Source organism: Antedon bifida, chromosome 4 (genome assembly GCF_963402885.1).
Source record: "Antedon bifida chromosome 4, ecAntBifi1.1, whole genome shotgun sequence".
Lineage (NCBI taxonomy): Eukaryota > Metazoa > Echinodermata > Crinoidea > Comatulida > Antedonidae > Antedon > Antedon bifida.
Window position 1 is genome coordinate 17068240 of NC_136229.1, and position 21014 is coordinate 17089253.

Consider the following 21014-nt stretch of genomic DNA (forward strand, 5'->3'; position numbering starts at 1 on the left):
CTAGTGTGGTACAAAAAATACAACTCTATCTCCACCTTTTTGCTGGTCCAAAATGTCCAAAAAATGTTAATATTAGGATAGTACTAGTATTCTCAAGTTTTAAGCAATGTCAAGGATAGCCATAGTAAGTTCATTCACTCTCCTTTTAGAGTGGCAATCCATCAGACAAGATTTAAACCCAGGACCCTGAGATCGGTAGCCAATCAACAACTTTACTTCTTCTTCAACTGTTTTATAATGTTATAATATGATACTGTGTACTAAATAATGATGGTTTTTTTTAAACATTTTGTAGACATTAACGAATGTGAAAGTGGACCGTGCCAAAACGATGGGTTTTGTGTAGATATGCTCAACAAATACACATGTGTTTGTGCTGTAGGGTTCACTGGTGATGAGTGTGAAATAGGCAAGTAAAAAGGGTTATGGACAATAGCCATTGGTCATGGTAACACCTTCATGATTTTACATAAATACTGTAGGCTTCCTTGAAAGAGATGGTGCCAGTGGTTCCTCACTGGTTGATGCTACTGTAGCTGTACATTTCATATAAATACCTTCTTGAAAGAGAAAGATTGATGAGCTAGTGACCAGAGAGAAACTGTGTGCACTACGGTTACCACATTTCTCACATAACACCATCATAAATCCTTTTCCTGTGACCTAAAATTTCAAATTCTCAATAGATTTAAAATTATGCTCTTTGTTTATGTAGACATTGATGAGTGTGCTAGTTTACCCTGTCAAAATCAAGGTATTTGTGTTGATAACATTGATGGTTATGTCTGTACATGTCTGCCAGGATATACAGGAATCCTCTGCGAAATAGGTAAGATTATAAACCATTTGAAGAATTTGTGTAGGTATCACATGATATGGTAGATATCACATGATGTGCTACTGCTAGATTAATGGCGACATGGCTCGGTCTTCAGCTATTATTTTAACCCCAAAACCAGTTCTAGAAATACCGGGATTTATTCGCTGTTAGCCGAAACTGTTCAAATTCATTTCAATGTAAATGTTTTTTATATGTTTACAAATGACAATAAATTTACTTGACTTGACTTGATGTCACACGATATGGTAGATGTCATCTATTGGCCAATAGAGGTGGGTTTTCTTAGCATAATAAGCTCAGATAGGTAAGACTTATTATATCTTCTCATTCATATCAGTGATCAAACTGGCCTCAAAGCTAGCAATTATCCAACAGATATCCAAGTATCTTGACCACCAATACCAGGGTCCTGGGTTAAATCCTGTGTTCTGTTTATGTCAATGTTATGTCAATTGGCACCTGATAGGGATACCTTTATTAGAATTTGCTATTTCACATTTGCAACCCTGAGCATTTATAATGAATATGAAAAGATGTGAGGTTATGAGTTAACTGAAGGAAGGCGATCGCTGTTGCATAGAAAACAGACTTTAAAATGTTTATTCTGCATTTCATTCATGTTTTGTCTGTTTGTTTACAGATGTTGATGAGTGTGAAAGTAGCCCATGCCTCAATGGAGCAGAGTGCGTTGACCTTACTGGAGAGTACTCTTGCACATGCCCAGATGGTTTTACTGGAACCAATTGCGAAACAGGTATTTTGCTTCTACGATTGACCAGTTAAAAATCAACTGGAATTGTGCGTGTCTCAGAAATTTATTGCAGTTTTTTGAAAGCTTATGTCTGTCAATGCAGATATAAACTGCTTAAAACTACATTTCAACATCACAATTACGGTAAAATGTTTAGTATATGATATCATGAAATAATTGGTTTTAAGTTTACCACATATTCTGATATACTGTTTTCTCAATTGTGTATTTATTTGCATAATAACAATTTATTCTTCTCTACTTCATCAATAAGTTTGCACGTTTTTAAGCTCACTAATTTAGCACTTACACATCACTTACCACATTTTTTCCCTCCTTCCTCCATTCCTTTTGTTTCCAAAGTATTGGAGGAAGAATCGTCCCCAGACGGTCTTTTTTCCTCGTCTGAGAGTTTCTTCATCCAGATTCCTGTATTTGGAATTTGCGGCAGTGATCCATGTTTAAACAACGGCGAATGTGTGGAAGAAAATGACGCATTTGTGTGTACGTGTACACTAGGTTTTCATGGCGTAAATTGTGAACTGATTGACTTTTGTTTTGACAATCCTTGCGAAAATGAAGGTAATTGTACTTTGAATGAAAACAATGCATACGTGTGTTCATGTCCTGATGGGTTTTTTGGTGTAAATTGTGAACTGATCGATTTCTGTTTTAACAATCCTTGCGAAAACGATGGAGATTGCACATTGGGTAACGACACTGGGTACATGTGCACATGCGGTAATGGTTTTTTTGGTGTAAATTGTGAACTGATCGATTTCTGTTTTAACAATCCTTGTGAAAACGAGGGAGATTGCACATTGGGTGGCGACACTGGGTACCTGTGCACATGCGGTAACGGTTTTTTTGGTGTAAATTGTGAACTGATCGATTTCTGTTTTAACAATCCTTGCGAAAACGATGGAGATTGCACATTGAGTGACGACACTGGATACGTATGCACATGCGGTAATGGTTTTTTTGGCGTAAATTGTGAACTGATTAACTTTTGTTTTGAGAATCCTTGCGTGAATGAAGGCATTTGTACAATGAACGAAAATGATTTTACGTGTACATGTGCAAGTGGCTACACAGGTGATACATGTAGCGATGAAATTAACGAATGTTTAAGTGAATCTTGCAAAAATAACGGCAACTGTACCGACATAGTGAATGGATTTTACTGCACATGCTTGGAAGGATTCACTGGAGATGTTTGCGAAACTGATATAAATGAATGCAATAGCGCACCATGTCTGAATAATGGTGAATGCTTAGATCTTACAGCGCGTTATGAATGTGTTTGCGTTGATAATTATCGCGGAGAAACCTGCCAAGAGCCACCGTTCTGTTTTCAGGATCCCTGCCAAAATGATGCAGAATGTGTAAATAATGAAGACGACTACGAATGTTTATGTAACGTAGGATTCACGGGGAAAGACTGCAGTATAAACATTATAAATGAATGCGAAAGTGTTCCTTGCCAAAATAATGGTGTTTGTATAGATGAGATAAACAGTTTTAGTTGTAACTGTACATTTGGTTACGCAGGGGAATTTTGCGAGATTGACATAGATGAGTGTTTTGAACAACCATGTCAAAATTCTGCAACGTGTGTTGATTTTGTTGGTTATTTTGAATGCATTTGTGTTGATGGTTTCACTGGACAAAATTGTGAAACTAACATAGATGAATGCATGGAATCGCAATGTGAAAATAACGCAACATGTATTGATATGATTGCAGAGTATAGTTGTGAATGTGTATCTGGCTGGACAGGTAGATTTTGTGAAGTCGAGATTAACGAATGCGATAGTCAACCATGTTTTAATAACGCTACATGTACGGATTTACTTGATGAGTATAATTGTACATGCATTGATGGATTTGTCGGTTTCAACTGTGAAAGCGACTTTGATGAATGTGAAAGTAATCCTTGTCATAATAACGCAACATGTCGTGATGGATTAGATTATTTTATTTGCGATTGTCTGCCAGGTTTTACTGGATCCGACTGTGGGACTGATATAAATGAATGTTTCAGCAATCCTTGTTTAAATAACGCCACATGTATTGATAACACTAATCACTACGTTTGCGAGTGTTCGGACGGATTTCTTGGAACTCGCTGCGAAGAAAATTTTAATGAATGCTTAAGCGATCCATGTCAGAATAATGCAACATGTCTTAACCGAATTGAAGGGTACTTTTGTAGATGTTTTCAGGGTTACACAGGAGACCAATGTGAGCTGGAAATAGATGAATGTGAAAGTAACCCCTGTTTTAATAATGGAACATGCCAGGACTTAATTGGTAGCTTTGAGTGTGACTGTTTTCCAGGTGTTACTGGTGAATTGTGTGAGATTGATATAAATGAATGTGCGACTTTACTATGCTTAAATGGTGCAGAATGTATAGATATGGTGAATGAGTACATGTGTGTGTGTCTTCCAGGGTTTGAAGGCGAAAACTGTGAGATTGATATTGATGAGTGTGACAGCTCGCCATGTTTTAATAACGGAATTTGTAATGACTTGCAAAATTCTTTTAGTTGTAGCTGTTTAGCAAATTTTGGTGGGTTTTTTTGTGAGCTTATAATTGATGTTGATGAATGTGAAAGCGGCCCGTGTCAGAACAACGCAACATGTACCAACCTTGCTAATGAATATGCATGTGTATGTTTACCTGGGTTCGAAGGTCATGACTGTGAGATTGACATCGATGAATGTCAGATTGACCCTTGTATGAATAATGGGACATGTATAGATGTTGTTAGTGCATTTGATTGTTTGTGTTTAGATGGGTTTATTGGGGATACCTGTGAAGTTGATATCAATGAGTGTGAAAGCCTTCCCTGCCAACATGGGTCTACTTGTGAAGATGATGTCAATGGTTACTTCTGTACTTGTGTCAGTGGTTATAATGGAACAAACTGTGAACTGAACATTGATGAATGTAAAAATGATCCCTGTTTCAATAATGCAAATTGCACTGATTTGATTGGTTCATTTGAATGTGTATGCTCACCGGGATATATTGGAGGTCATTGTGAAATTGAGATTGATGAATGTAGAACTGGACAGTGTCAAAATGGGGCTGATTGTATCGATCAGATTGCTGGTTTTGAATGCATCTGTGTCAAAGGTTATAATGGAACCTTCTGTGAAATTGATGTGGATGAGTGTGAAAGTGACCCCTGTTTAAATAATGGTATATGCCAAGATGAACGCGATTCTTATCAGTGCAACTGTGTTGAAGGGTTTATCGGCCCAACATGTGGTGAGAACGTTAATGAATGTCGAAGTTCACCATGCATGAATGATGCGGACTGTTTAGATGAAATCAATCGTTACACCTGTAATTGTACACCTGGATTTGTTGGAGACCATTGCGAAATAAATGTTGATGAATGCGTCAGTGATCCTTGTCAAAATAATGGTACATGCGAAGATGCAGTGAATGGATTTAAGTGCTTGTGTGTTGCAGGATACAATGGTACAACTTGTGATATAGATTTAAATGAATGCTTAAGTCATCCATGCTGGAATGATGCCACCTGTATTGATCATATTAATATGTATGAGTGTATTTGCATAGATGGTTTCACAGGTGATAATTGTGAAATTAATATTGATGAATGTGATCCGTTACCCTGTTATAATAATGGTATGTGCCTAGATGAAGTGAATAACTATACTTGTGTTTGTGTTGATGGTTATGAAGGTTTTGATTGTGAGGAGGAAATAGATGAGTGTCTTTCATCACCCTGTTTAAATAATGGTACGTGCCTAGATGAAGTGAATAACTATACTTGTGTTTGTGTTGATGGTTATGAAGGTTTTGATTGCAAGGAGGAAATAGATGAGTGTCTTTCATCACCCTGTTTAAATAATGGAACATGCCTAGATGAAGTGAATAACTATACTTGTGTTTGTGTTGATGGTTATGAAGGTTTTGATTGCGAAGAGGAAATAGACGAGTGTCTGTCATCACCCTGTTTAAATAATGGTACATGCCTAGATGCGGTGAATAACTATACTTGTGTTTGTGTTGATGGTTATGAAGGTTATAATTGCGAGGAGGAAATAGATGAGTGTCTTTCATCACCCTGTTTAAATAATGGTACGTGCCTAGACGAAGTGAATAACTATACTTGTGTTTGTGTTGATGGTTATGAAGGTTTTGATTGCGAAGAGGAAATAGACGAGTGTTTGTCATCACCCTGTTTAAATAATGGTACGTGCCTAGATGAAGTGAATAACTATACCTGTGTTTGTCTTGATGGTTATGAAGGTTATGATTGCGAGGAGGAAATAGACGAGTGTCTGTCATCACCCTGTTTAAATAATGGTACGTGCCTAGATGCGGTGAATAACTACACTTGTGTTTGTCTTGATGGTTATGAAGGTTTTGATTGCGAGGAGGAAATAGATGAGTGTCTGTCATCACCCTGTTTAAATAATGGTACGTGCCTAGATGCGGTGAATAACTATACTTGTGTTTGTGTTGATGGTTATGATGGTTATGATTGCGAGGAGGAAATAGATGAATGTTTGTCATCACCCTGTTTAAATAATGGTACATGCAAGAATGAGATTAATTTGTTTACTTGTGAATGTATACATGGATATAAGGGAAATTTGTGTGAGATTGACATTAATCATTGTGAGGATGACCCATGTGAAAATAATGCAACCTGTATTGACTTTTTAGAGACATATGAATGTGTATGTGTAGATGGTTACATGGGAGATAAGTGTGAGATTGATGTGAACGAGTGTGGCAGTAACCCATGTGAAAACAATGGGACATGTATCGATTTTATTGATATGTTTATATGCACATGCTCAGAAGGCTTTACTGGTGAAGTTTGTGAAATCAACATTGATGAATGCTTGAGCGGGCCTTGTGAGAATGATGGAGATTGCATAGATGGCGTTGATAGCTACAGCTGTATTTGCATTCCTGGTTACACTGGAGAGCACTGCCAAATATTTATTGATGTGTGTCAGGATATGCCTTGCAGTAACAATAGCACTTGTGTAAATGATGGTACTGGTGGGTTCTTCTGTAATTGTATGGCAGGATTCACTGGTGTGCAGTGTCAAGAAGACATCAATGAATGCTTAAGTGAGCCATGTCAGAACAATGGTGAATGTCAGGATCTCATAAACCAGTTTGAGTGTTCTTGTGCTGAAGGCTTTGGTGGTTTTATGTGTGATATTTTCTTTGTTATTGAAACTGACTTTTGTTTGGATGTTGTCTGCGAATTCGGAGGAACGTGTGTCAGTTTAGATTCTGTGTTTGAGTGTGTCTGTACCCCAGGTCATCAAGGGTCACTATGTCAGGAGGATGTGAATGAGTGTGGCAGTGATCCATGCCAGAATGATGGCATCTGCATTGACTTAGTGAACAGCTATGAGTGCTTCTGTCCTGAAAACACTGAAGGTCTCCATTGTGAATTCCTTATGAATAAATGCCAAAGTAATCCTTGTTTAAATGGTGCGACATGTACTGACGTTCCAAATTCGTACGTTTGTTCCTGTACATCTGGTTACCAAGGTGATCAATGCAGCGTTGATGTAAACGAGTGTGAAAGTAGCCCCTGTCTAAATGGCGCTTCATGCGTAAATTTGGCAAACCGTTACGAATGCGAGTGCCTGGCAGGTTTTGAAGGATTTCAGTGCAGTGAGAACATTAATGAATGCTTTAGTTTCCCCTGTAAGAATGGAGCAACTTGCATAGACCAGATCAACAGCTTCATGTGCACATGCCCAACCGGAGTTCAAGGGTCATTGTGTGATATTGACATTGATGAATGTTTATTTGACCCTTGTTTATATGGTGGAACGTGCACAAACTTCTTGAAAGGATATGAATGCGTCTGTATCCCAGGATTCACTGGGTTTGATTGCTCGATGATTGACTTTTGTTTTGGTTTCTGCGATAATGGCGGACGATGTGTGGAAGAAAATGGCGTGACCTTATGTAGCTGTCAAGTGGGCTTCACAGGCCAGCGATGCGAGATTAGTAAGTCGCGTTTACACAGATTCATGTTTACCAAATATTGCACTCGTATAACTATTTAATGCACCCACTGTACTTATTTCCAATACCAACGCACACACTGAACTGAAGTATATTTTACTTTTCTCTTTATATTTAATTTTTTTTCAGCCTTCTAAATTGTTTAGTGTAGAGCGAAGGTGTTTTTCTCCTTACAGCATTTTACAGTATTTCCATCCAAAGTTTGCCACATGCATGGTCACCACTTTATAGAGATTTTCTGAAAGTTTGAATAAATAAAAGTTTACTATAGTAATGATCTTTTTTTGTCCGTTTTTGTTGTTGATGTGTGTACATTCAAATGCATATTTCTTATTTTTATTTTAGATGTTAAAGAATGCGATAGTTCTCCTTGTCTAAACGGCGGCATCTGTTATGATATTACAAACGCTTACGTATGTGCTTGTCAAATTAATTGGACTGGAACAAATTGTGAAGAAGGTTTGTATTCGATTCACGTCCCAAAATCATACAATTTTGATAGCAAGTTTATTTTGACATGTTATTACTAAATCGTATTTTTATGAACGTTTTTGGAACAAATCAGTTCATTAAAGCCCTCTTAAGCTCTCTACACTATCAAACTTTATGGGACAAAAAAATTTGATGTGCCCATATATGGACATAATGTCATATCACTACCATATTTGGGCATATCACTACCATATTTGGGCACATCACTTTTTTTTTCAAACTAGTTTGATAATGTAGACAGAGCTTTAGATAGCAACTAACTGCTTAGAACATGTTCTTTCAGATGTTGATGAGTGTTCTTCAAATCCGTGTTTAAACGGCGGCGTATGTAGCAATGGACAAGGCCACTTCACTTGCCAATGCCCTTCAACATATTATGGAACATTCTGTGAGCAACGTAAGTAAACATTTATTAGTAAAGTCAGATTTGAAGTACACCATACATTACAAAAAATGTAAATAATAAAAGTTGAGAATGTCTATGTTTCGGTTGTAATGCTACATGTTCGCACGACTCCAATAGACAGGTGTAGAATAAAAATGACATTCTTAACTTTTGAGAATGATTCTGGAAACACATGGTGTATCACAAACCTAACTTTAGTTTACTGGTTTTTATTCAGCATACAATCCTTTAAACTATATTAGTATTTGTTTCCCTTAAAAATGAAGGTACATTCTAATCTCAATGTTCCCTGAGAATATTCATAAATATGCTGTAGATTATGATACTTAATGGAGACTATGCTAATATACTGTCTTGTTCAGACAGTATTTATTGTCACTGTGCAAGTTACACCTCCGTGTCTGAACAAACACTGTGTTCCTCTTGAGCCAGATTGTAATCCATTGCTTTTATCTGTTCAGTAAATGCAATTCCTTGTGCTAGTGACCCGTGTCAATATGGTACCTGCAGTGACCTTTCATTTGGTTACCTATGTCAGTGTGACCCGGGATATGAAGGTGTTAACTGTGATCAAGGTAAAATAAATTTCCTAAGCCCTGACTGCAGAGGTGGCGCTAGGACTATTATGCTGGTCCATTTTGTAATACAAAAGAGAATTTGATTGACCAGAACCTAATCACTGTAATAATTACCCCTTTTTCTTGAGGGATTTTACCTAATTGGGAAGGCATTGTCCTTAAGTTACCTGTAAAAGCCATTGACCCTTTTTTGAAAGCATTAATTGACACATTTTCTGGTGGTAAACACAACCTATGGGGAAGTTTAACATTGGTGAGCCTGACGCGAGGCAGGCCACATATGTCCTAGTGCCACCCATGCCTGAGTAGCCAATAGAAGAGAATAGAATGTAGAATTTACAGCATTCATCGACAAGAATTTTGAATCTACTGTTGCACTTGTACAGTGAGGTATGGAAAAATGTTGACTATTTACTTATTATACTTGAATTTATTCTTTACTTAGATTCCCATGAGTGCGACAGTAACCCATGTTTAAATGGCGCCACATGTCTTGATCACATAGACCATTACGTATGTAGCTGCTTACCAGGATATGCTGGGGTCAACTGTGAAATACGTAAGAATTGTGTTTTACTTGTTAAAGTTGTGTGTTTGAGATAATTTAAATGTGTTAAGGGATGTTGAGGTGTACTTGTTGACAAGTGTTTAGGTTTGTGGTTTCAGATGTTTAAATGTCTTTAGTGGTGTGGGATGAGATGTGTATATGTGTTTCAATGTGTTTAGCATTCCATTTTGTTGGGAGGTGTTCAAATATATTGAATTGGGATTCTTTCTAACCCACCCAGCCTGTATTATGGGATGTATTGCAAACATTTTGTATTATGTTGTTTTCTATATTGTAGCATCAGATGTCAACGAGTGCATCAGCTCTCCGTGTTTCAACGGTGCCACCTGTATCAACCTTATTGACAGCTTCTTATGTGAATGTGCTCCTGGATATACAGGAACCAGATGCGAAATTGGTAAAATTTACATTAGATGTTCTAATATGATGAATTTAAATGTATAGTAGTATTATTTGTAATAGTATAGATAGTAATATTAGAATGATCGTCTTATAAATGTTTGAATTTGTAAAAGTTAATATAATTAGTTATTTTCTTTTTTATTTCAGACATAGATGAGTGCAGTAGCAATCCTTGTAACAATGGAGCAGTTTGTACAGATGGAAGTAATTCATTTATGTGTACTTGTAACCCTGACTACAAAGGAACAACATGCTCAATTGGTAAACAAATTCTAACCAAAATAGTGTGTATTGGGTACATGAAATGGGGTGGGGGAGGGGTTAGAATTGATATACATTATTAAAATTATTATTTCATTACAATACAAACTCAATAAATTATGTTAATTTTTATCAAATTTATTATTTTCAAACAACTTAAATGTTCAACCATAGAGCAAAGAAATAGTTCTTAACACTATGGTCATACATTATGATTGAAAAGTGTTTTTTTTCTTTTTTTCAAATACATACAGTTATCTTTTCCTCAGCCATAGATAGATATAGATAATGTAACCATTTGACTCTTTATCATTCACAATGCACTACTTGAGTCTGGATAATTGTTTATGACATGACTTCAACAATCAACCATATCTGTCTGAATAACAGTAAAACTTGTTCTTGTACAATACTTGATTGTCATATCCCTGATTCATTGTTAATTAATTTGTTTCTATTCTAATTTCAAAAGAGAACATCATCGTCATTGTCATTCAAGCTAACTTCAATCAAGTCCCATTCTCTTCCTTTTTGCCATTGTTTTTTCCTGGTTTAATCTATATCTGTCCTTTCTTTCTGCTTTTAAACATGCGTTCATTTTAGTGTTAATTGAGTTACAAGATCCTATAAACTTCTTCCATGGATTGTCTTTATGGCATTGAAAAAACTCTCTGATAATTGCATTACATTCAGGAGTGTGTATATTCTCTGCTAAATCCGGATGCATTGCACTATGTTGCGTTTGATGAGATTACAAAATACAGTTAATTAGACTAGGCTTTGGGTGAACCGTATGTAGTTCACTGCTATTACTGTACTTCACTGCTGGCTAGGCCAAAAGTTTTTCCCAAATGAAAATTCTTGGCGGGCGATACGAGCTCGTTTGGGCGTCGTTTAGATGTGGAGAGCCTGACTTTGTTGAGCCTAGCTAATTCATAGAATCATAGTTCAAAATCTCCTGAAAATTCAATATTTGAATTCAATTATGTAAAGACTTATAATTAAACTTGTAATATATACACAACACTGATCAAATAATCGTATTTAAAGCTTGTAATTTAAAAGTAAACTTTGTACAAACCGTGTGTGTACTGTACTCGTGTTTTCTTAGTGTAGCAGCTACTAGTAGTTAGTTTTGATTCTGAAGAGGGCGCTATTTTGTATAGTCGCCGGCGGCCAACAGAATATCATGATGTGGTAGGCCTACTTTGGTTTATTTTCGCGCATTAGAGTATGAGTTCGAATCCTTCAACTATCAATTATATAATGTTCAATTTTTATTGATGCATATTATAATAAAATATATATTTTTTCTATTGCAAATATTTGAAGTATATTTTAAAAATGAAATCTATGATTTTTATTTTAAAATAAATTTGTTTTCAAAATTAAGTGAATACTGTATATTAAAGTATAATTGTTTTTATTAACAGCTGAGATAAAAAATACATTAAAATATAATAGTTTTATTTATCATCCAACCATTATATATACTATTATTAGTTATTTATTCCTAACTGTTTTATCTTCTTTTCAGCTTCCTCTGTACCAGTAACAGTTGGAGAAATCACAGAATCCAGTATCGAGTTCCTCTGGTCATTCCTTTCAAGTTTGGAAGTCTTGGGCTACACCTTAGAAACCATCACAGAAGAGGGCAGTTCAGAGATTCCAATATCAGTGACATCTTCCAATGGTTCCAACCAGTATTTTGTGACGAACTTGGATGCAGGAACCTTTTACGAATTCATCTTGTATGTTTACACATTAGAGGAAGGAAAATATCAAATTTCAGAATTTTCGCAGAGCACTGTTGGTATGTTTATTTTATTTTAACAATATTTAGAATAAAGGTGGTCTATCCAGCTGAAGCTAATCATTGGGACCCGCATAACAATACAAATTGACAAGACATGTATGAAAATATAACAGTAGGTAAATAAAAATAAAATTTCTTATAATTAACTAAATAAAATAATGAATAAATAATAAAAATAAATAATAAATATTAAAGATGTATTGTCCCCCAAAAATATGAAAAATGAAGATTAATTAAATCAGACTTTGAATATGTTATTTTGTAGTTTTAATAAAGTTAATCACTTTCATAAAAAAAAAATGAAAAAAAAAATAATGTTTTCACCTATAAATTGACTAAATAAATGGTTAAATTCAACCAAAAACCCACTGGCTGGCAGCAAATTTGGCAATTTTTTGCTTTAAATTACATTTTTTTCAGGTAAATACATTTTTTTTCAATCCAATTTTTGGTCAAAGTGGATAACTATTATGTTACATTAATATGGCATATTCAAAAAAAATTTCGTTAAAAATTATATTTTCAGGGGGACAATACATCTTTAAAAGGAATAAATATTTAGATAATAGAAATCTTAAAAAATAATAAAAAATTGGCCATCTTAGAGATAATACTACCGAAGACGAGAAGCAATTAAACAAGAACGAGATAGTTCTTGCGCAAAAAGTTTGAAATAATTTTTTGTTTTCTTTCTTGATTTATCACAGTTATCACCACAGTTCATTCATGATGATGTGCTTAAATATGGTAGTGATGTGCCCAAATATGGTAGTGATATGACATCATCGTGTCCATATATGGGCACATTACATTTTTTTGTCACATAAAGTTTGATAGTGTAGATGGGTGTCTAGAATACTCAGATCTCAGAGTTCTGAGTTTTCTAGTTCCAGAATGTAACTAGAAAACTCAGATTATCAAATGGATCGTTTCATTATTAATCAGAGGGTAGCTTGTTTGAAATACTACACTTAAATCATAAAGAAATACAGTATACACCTTTTAAAATGCTTAGGCTTAGCATTTAGGCCTAGCTAAGCAAACTCAGTTCAAGGCTCAACGTGTGGGCACTATCGTGATGTATCGCCTGGCCCTATTAGGCTAGAAGTGGTCAACTCGTACCCAAAATAACTCATACCTATTCCCAACTGGGCTAACTGAGTTTTCTAGATCTAGAAAACTCAGATATATCTGAGATCTGAGTTTTCTAGACACCCAGTGTAGACAGAGCTTTATAATCATTATCATCATCATTATAACAATCTTTTTAAAATGTGTTTACATATTCAATATTTTTGTTTTCACAGAAATTAATGTTTGCGACTCTCAGCCATGTCTAAATGAAGGAGAATGCTTTGGCGACAGTATTATGTTTAGATGCTCCTGTCTAGATGGATATGATGGAGTTAACTGTGAGATTGGTAAGAATACATAAGTGAATGGCAGTTGGTCAAGAAAGAAAGAGGGCTATAAAATGTTTACATGAGTACAGTCAACTCTCTCAATACTGGGCAGTTTTGGGCAGTCCTAAAAATATATAGTTTACATAGATCTGTTTTTTAAATGCAGTGTCAATAAAAAAAATTATCACATTTAAAGCTATTCAAGATTAATAGGCTGCAATATATAGCTGCAAAAGGTGGTACATAAAGCAGCAATAGTGAAAAATAGGCTGGTGGGGTTTATCACCAGGATGTAGATTACACTCGATGATCAATTTGAAAAGCCATACAATACAGTGCTGAACAGGAAGCCAAAGTTACCCCTGTCTAAATCTATCAAACTAGTTTGTGCCCTAGTGTGATGTGCCCAAATATGGTAGTGATAGGCCCAAATATGGTAGTGATATGACATCATCATGTCCATATATGGGCACATCACATTTTTTTTGTCACATAAAGTTTGATAGTGTAGACACAGCTTAATGATTTAAAAGTATTTGTTATCTTAATGCTATAAAATCTAGTATATTGGACACATGTTTGTTACCTATCATTTGTTTCTGCTATGAATGAGATGGTTTATTTGTTGTTTTTTTTTCAGACATAAATGAATGTGATAGTAGTCCTTGTCAGAATTCTGCCAGATGTTACGACTATGTGAATGGATATTTCTGTATCTGTGAGAATGGATGGTCAGGAACAAATTGCCAAACTAGTAAGCATTTAGTCCCTGCTGTATTAAGTAGGTTCCTGCTGTATTATAGAGGTTCCTGCTGTATTATAGAGGTTCCAGCTGTATTATAGAGGTTCCTGCTGTATTATGGAGGCCCCTACTGTATTATGGAGGTCCCACTGTATTTAGGAGTTCAAAATAATTTAGCTGACCAGAAGGAATCCCTTTCCTATAGAATGTTAACAACACTGCTTTGATCCTAGATATTAATGAGTGCTCCAGCTTACCCTGTATTAATGGTGGAACTTGTCAAGATGGAGTCAATTCCTTTACTTGTTCATGCCCTACTGGTTGGCAAGGAGTTTTTTGTGAAACAGGTAACTGTATAAAATCTAAATATTCTTAATGTCAGACATACTGTATCATTTTTGTAGTACAACCTACTTTCACATTACTGGTACTGGTTCAGGTAACCATCTACATAGAGACGTCTGGTGGCCATTTAGATTAATGCTACTTTTAAGTGTACACAATATTTTTTGCTTTTTGAGAGTGACATACCACAGACATTGCAATAAATTACACAAAGTAGTCCTACTCAAGTATATACATTTTGAGCCAAAGTGAATCTGTTACTAATTATGCATTTTGTTTATTGCAGTACATACTTCAGATTGTGACAGCGACCCATGTGCAAATAATGGAGTTTGTATTCATAGTGATAGTGGATATTCCTGCTCATGTTTAGAGGGTTACAAAGGATACAATTGTGAAGAAGGTATCACTTGTGCTCTTTTTTATTCAAGCATGTTTATTAAACTAAATATTAAATGGAAAAACAATACTCAACAATAATCACCAATCAAATATGCCAATTGAGGGCTAAATATTTTAAGACTTAATAAGCAAGCGATTTTAGATTCTATACCAGCACCTTTCAATTCACAGCATCTGTTTGGTTAGTCGCGGGTCTATTGTAGTTATTTACATGCCCAGGAACCCCTCTTGCCCACATCTGTGTTTCATCCACAATATCAATTGGATCTATATATGTGACACATGGGATATATTTTAAACAATGCCATTCAACCCAGTCAATATTTGTATAGTGGAAAAACATAAAATTAGGTCGTTAGTTGGCAGAAATTATCTCTCCGTTAGTTGGCAGAAATTATCTCTCCGTTAGTTGGCAGAAATTATCTCTCCGTTAGTTGGCAGAAATTATCTCACCACAACATTGTACTTAATATGTGTCCTCACTATGCAAACTTTGCAACATATTATTTTCTTTTTGTTTGTATACATAGTTTCCTTAACTGTCTATAACGTGACTGCTGATTCAGTTACTCTGGTCTGGCCGCATGTGGATTACGAGGATGATGGTTACCTCATCACCGTGACTGATCAAAATGATAAAGTAGTACAGACTTACTATGTTCCAAAGGCACAGCTCAATCAATTTGTGTTTAGGTTTTATAACCTTGCTCCAAATGAAGATTACAAGGTTGATTTGAAATCACTGAATATTATCTATGACAATGGCAAGGCTAAAGATAAAGATGATAAAAAGGATGCAGTAATAGGGAAAACAGTCTTCAGTACTACAGGTATATGTCCACATTTACACCAATTACTGGAGTTGGGTAGCCGAATGCTTAGGACACTTGACTGTCATATAGAGATTCCCATAACTCCCAGTTTACTCAGATGTAAATGAGTACCTGGTTGAAAATACTAGTGAGGATAAAGCGACGTGGAAAGGAACTGGCCATCCTACCACATAATTTCGAGGCTTTAGTAAAATGAGCTCCTAACTGCTTATTACCCTACGCACAGAAATGAATACGAGACCTTTACCTTACACCAATTACAGGATAACAAATAAAGGAGAGCCTCTCATTTGTGGCAACAATTGTACACTGCATAGTTCATGGGAGGTTTTTTGTTATCCAATGATCAGAAATGTTCTAATAATAAGACATTTGATGACTTGTTGAGGGCTCTGAATCATCAAAATGTTGTTATGCTATAGATCTGCTCGTAGCACCCACTTGCACTTTGCAATTTCTAGTTTAACTAATATTAATAATAATGTTAACTGCTTTTCAGTGTCTTGCAGTAGTTCACCATGTCAAAATGATGGAACCTGCCAAGATACTGCAACTGGCTTCATCTGCATCTGTCAATCTGGCTACGGAGGACCCTACTGCCAATCCGAAGCCCAGCCTTGTGATAGCTCTCCATGTCAAAATGGAGGTACATGTACAAACAGTGGAAGCAGTAACTTCATCTGCACTTGCCCTTCAAACTATCAAGGAACTCTCTGCACTCAGATCGTGGCAGTGACAGCATGCTTCAGTAATCCATGTCAAAATGGAGGCGTGTGCCATGTGTTAAATTCTGGTGATTTCTACTGTGCGTGCATATCTGATTGGGACGGGATTACCTGTTCAGACTGTAGTAACAGCCTTTGCAATAATGGGGGAACTTGTACAGTCAGTGGTAATATATTCCTGTGTTCTTGTCGATCTGGATGGGAAGGACCTAATTGTGATGTTGATATTAATGAGTGTGACTCCCAACCTTGTGTCAATGGTGGCATATGTGAAGACCATGAAAACGCTTACAGATGTCTATGTCAGGTGGGATTTAGTGGTTACACTTGTGACGAGATCATGGACAGTTGTTCACCTAATCCTTGTTTAAATAATGGAGTTTGTCAGGTTTCATCAGGTGGCTATATCTGCCAATGTGCAGCTGGATATGAGGGAACCAACTGCGATCTGGAGCTTCTCTGTTCTGATTCACTTTGTAAGAATGGTGGAACATGTTCCATGCAAAACAATGTCCCAGTTTGTTTATGTGTACCAGGATTTACTGGTACATACTGTGAGATGAACATTAATGAATGTGTGTCCCAGCCCTGCCTGAATGGTGGGACATGCTTTGATAAAACCAACTCTTACGAATGTGTATGTTTAAATGGTTTTAGTGGTTCCTTATGCCAGGTTTCAGATCATTGTTCTACCAATCCTTGCCTCAATGGTGGTACATGTCATATTAGTGGCACATTCTACACATGCACTTGTCTGTCTGGTTATCAAGGGTGGAACTGTGATCAGCCTATCGGCTTCGACTGCATTCAAGTACCTTGCTCTAATGGAGGAACCTGTGCGATATCATCTGGAGTGATGGTATGTGTCTGTCCTGTTGGTTACTCTGGCACTTATTGTGACACTGTAAGCATCATTGACTGCAATAGCTTCCCATGCTACAACGGCGCTACATGTATCCCTACTACCTCTGGCTTTACTTGCCAGTGTGCTACGGGATTCTCTGGCACACTCTGTGATGCTATTGCTGGTGTGTGTTCAAGTTCTCCATGTCAAAATAGTGGACAATGCTCGGCATCATCATCTGGTTACCAATGTTCCTGTCTTTCTGGATATTCTGGCGTCAACTGTGAAGTGATTAATCAAGGTAAATTGGAAAATATAGAATTTAAGTCTTTCTTTAAATTGTTTGTTTATTTATTGTATTGTTACACAACAAAAGCTTATTGAGAGAGCCTTATGGCATAATGGAATAAGGAATATCGGACTAGTATGTAAGTGGCGTGGGTTTGAGCTAACCTGTGCCATATTGCTTGTATTCTTAGGCCAGCTGGTTTACAATCAGTCCTTTATCATGGGACTTCAGTGGAACGTAATTCTGTTGGTTCCATGTACATACATGTGCAAGAGTACACTATTTCGATGAGAGTATGGGGATCTCCCAGTGTGCTGATTATGGTCTTTGACTGGGCCCTCTTAAAATCTAGTAAAGCTCGGAATAGAATACATGCAGTTGGTTACATTTTAGTTTCCATATTACAGTTTTGGTGGTATTTATCAATATTACCCTAACCAAAGTAAATGTTTTCTTTGACAGCATGCACCTCTACTACCTGTCAAAATGGAGGAACATGTACTGATGTGAGCACTGGTGGATACCGATGCACCTGTCTACCAGGATATGCAGGCACCAACTGCGAGATCATTGCTAGTAAGTAGTTAGTTTGAATAATCTGCTGCCTGAAGGTTACTCTTCTCCAGGGCATAATACATGTACTAAACGTTGTACCAAATACCAAGTATACATGCCTACATATAAATTAATAGTTTATAATTCTTGTTATTAGCGCAATGTTATACAGTCTCTTTAACTCCCTGAAACCAGTCACTCTCCCAAAACCAGAATTTTCTTGAGATACAAAAACACAAATTCTTCTTTTAAACACTGTATTGTTGATTCATAATTGAAACATTAGCATATTTTATGTTTCTGTTATATAATTATCATTAATTTTGATATTTTATTATTTTTTACAGATTATAATCACTGTAACAACATTCCTTGTCAGAATGGCGGTACATGTAGAAATGATATCAATGGCTACACTTGTACGTGTCTTTCTGGATATTCAGGTGACAACTGTGAGACCCAATCAAATGCCATCTCATCTTCTTCAAGTAAGTACATACCTCATTTGTCTAGGCTAGTGATCTACAGATAAGGGTTTGTGACGCAGTGTGTTGGACGTCGGACTACTGATCATGAGATTATGGGTTCAAATCCAAAGCTTGTCGCATCACTTGTATTCTTACGCAAGATACTTTACTTACATTTGCCTTTCTCCACCCAGGTGTACAAATTGGTACTTGGTAAGGTCAAGACACAACTTTGCACTGATAACTAATTGATCTAAAAATGACTCAGATAATGATATACAGCGCTTAGAAGTAACACAACATTAGGCGCTTTATAAGTCCAGGATATTATTATTATTATCATCTGGATGGTATTTCCGATTCCTCTAACATCAACAAATGTTTCTAACCTCTTTATTTCAGTATGATTACAACCATTTTGCAAACATTTTCTGTTTCAGTTTTAGATGATGAATGTGCCAGCAACCCCTGTCTCAATCAAGGTGTTTGTGAAGATGCTATAAATGGATATAGTTGTGTTTGTACACCTGAATATGATGGCATCAACTGTCAGAATTTAAAAGGTAAGCTTTCTAAAGTTCTGTCTACACTATTAAACTTTGTGTGACAAGAAAATATGATGTGCCCATATATGGACATGATGATGTCATATCACTACTAAATTTGGGCATATCACTACCATGTACTACTTAAACTGCAAGCGCATTGGCGGTCAGATAACTTATCTGTTTATCTTATCTTTTTATAAGTGAAATCATTATTTAGATACTGTATTTCTTTTATTATACACGATAATATTAATATTCCTGTTCTAAACACTAATATAACTAATATTTCTCAATATTAACAAACAAAATGATTTTTTGAATAATCAGTTTATTTAAAGAAATTTTTTTTAAAAATGATGTTATTAATCTCTTACTAAATAGAATTGTTTCAACACTAACAACTATTAAATTTCTTACTAACAGGCCTTAACATTGCCAAGAGATCTGCACTCACGGAAGAAAACACACTAATGAGGGCGCGCCATAATTTATCAAATAACTCACTCGCTTCATATGTACTACTACTAATATCAATAGCTTTCATATTAATTTGCACTGCTTTATACGTTATTGTCATTTCTTCAAATTAACTAAAGTTATAATTTGAAATAATACATGTTTTGTTTAATTAAAAACACTTTCAGACTGGCGTTTAAGTGATCATTAACTGTTTTGTATATAATTATAATCACTTCAATAAATGAAAAGATATTACATGTTTTCATGTCACAGAAATATGTATTTTTGTAGTTGTGCACATTATTTTTATGCATTCCATCTTTACTAAAATATTAAAATACATAACCTTTATTGAATTGACATATACAACATCTTTACACAAGGATGTAAAGTGCATCGCAAGTAATTCGGCCAATAGCAAGTAATGGATTATTCATATTTATGTCATTGATCGGCTCGCTTGTGTTGTACTTACGTCCTTGCGTTGCATCTCATAGAATCATTAAATAAATAGGAAATAGATACAGCGTTTATTAATGATTTTTTTATTTATTTGTTTTAATTTTATTATTTATTTCATTATTACAGTATTATAATATTGTTTTATGTGCAGGATTCATATTTTTACATATTTATTTACAGTATGAATTAAATATTTTTGTTAAGCTGTATATCTGATATTTGTCATTGACATGACTTGTGGACAAGTTGTTACTCACTCATAATGTATAAAATAATAGAACAGAAATAATTTTAATGTTAATAAATTTCTCGCATTAAAAATCACATTTTTGTTTAATTCAGTTATATTCAGCGCTGGTACATTGTGATATACAGTCATGAATGATTGCCAATGTAGAAATAGATAAAAGAATTAGTATTATTTAGAAATATGTTTTTATTGTACTGTTTGTGGGGTGTGAGATTTTGCCCCATCTGTACACGTTATAATTGTGATTTCATTTGTTTGTGTGTATTAAACCAGGGAGTTATACACTCACTGATTACAACATGACGAAAATATCCAGTGGGACCCCTCCTTTGGGATCACTCCTTTGGAACCCCTCCTTTGGGACACCTCCTTTGGGATCACTCCATTGGAACCCCTGCTTTGGGACCTCTCCTTTGGAACCCTCCTTTAGGATTCCTCCTTTGGGATTCCTCCTTTGAGACCCCTCCTTTGGGACACCTCCTTTGGGACCCCTCCTTTTTGGACCTCTCCTTTGGGACCCCTCTTGG

The 21014-nt window shown here is 35.7% G+C and overlaps 2 protein-coding genes across 2 annotated transcripts; both read left to right on the plus strand.

Moving 5' to 3' along the window:
* The first annotated feature begins 2320 nt into the window (after positions 1-2320).
* LOC144839216 (uncharacterized) lies at positions 2321-3960 on the plus strand. Its single transcript, XM_078694529.1, has 2 exons — positions 2321-3905; positions 3956-3960. The coding sequence occupies exons 1-2, from the start codon at positions 2321-2323 to the stop codon at positions 3958-3960; spliced, it is 1590 nt and encodes a 529-aa protein (XP_078550655.1).
* A 43-nt stretch (positions 3961-4003) lies between these two features.
* LOC144839217 (uncharacterized) lies at positions 4004-19906 on the plus strand. Its single transcript, XM_078694530.1, has 18 exons — positions 4004-7622; positions 7986-8099; positions 8416-8529; positions 9000-9113; positions 9562-9675; positions 9962-10081; positions 10234-10347; positions 11885-12160; positions 13471-13584; positions 14207-14347; positions 14542-14655; positions 14940-15056; positions 15586-15885; positions 16388-17758; positions 18209-18322; positions 18649-18789; positions 19209-19331; positions 19740-19906. The coding sequence occupies exons 1-18, from the start codon at positions 4013-4015 to the stop codon at positions 19904-19906; spliced, it is 7278 nt and encodes a 2425-aa protein (XP_078550656.1). The 5' UTR covers positions 4004-4012.
* Positions 19907-21014: the final 1108 nt, after the last annotated feature.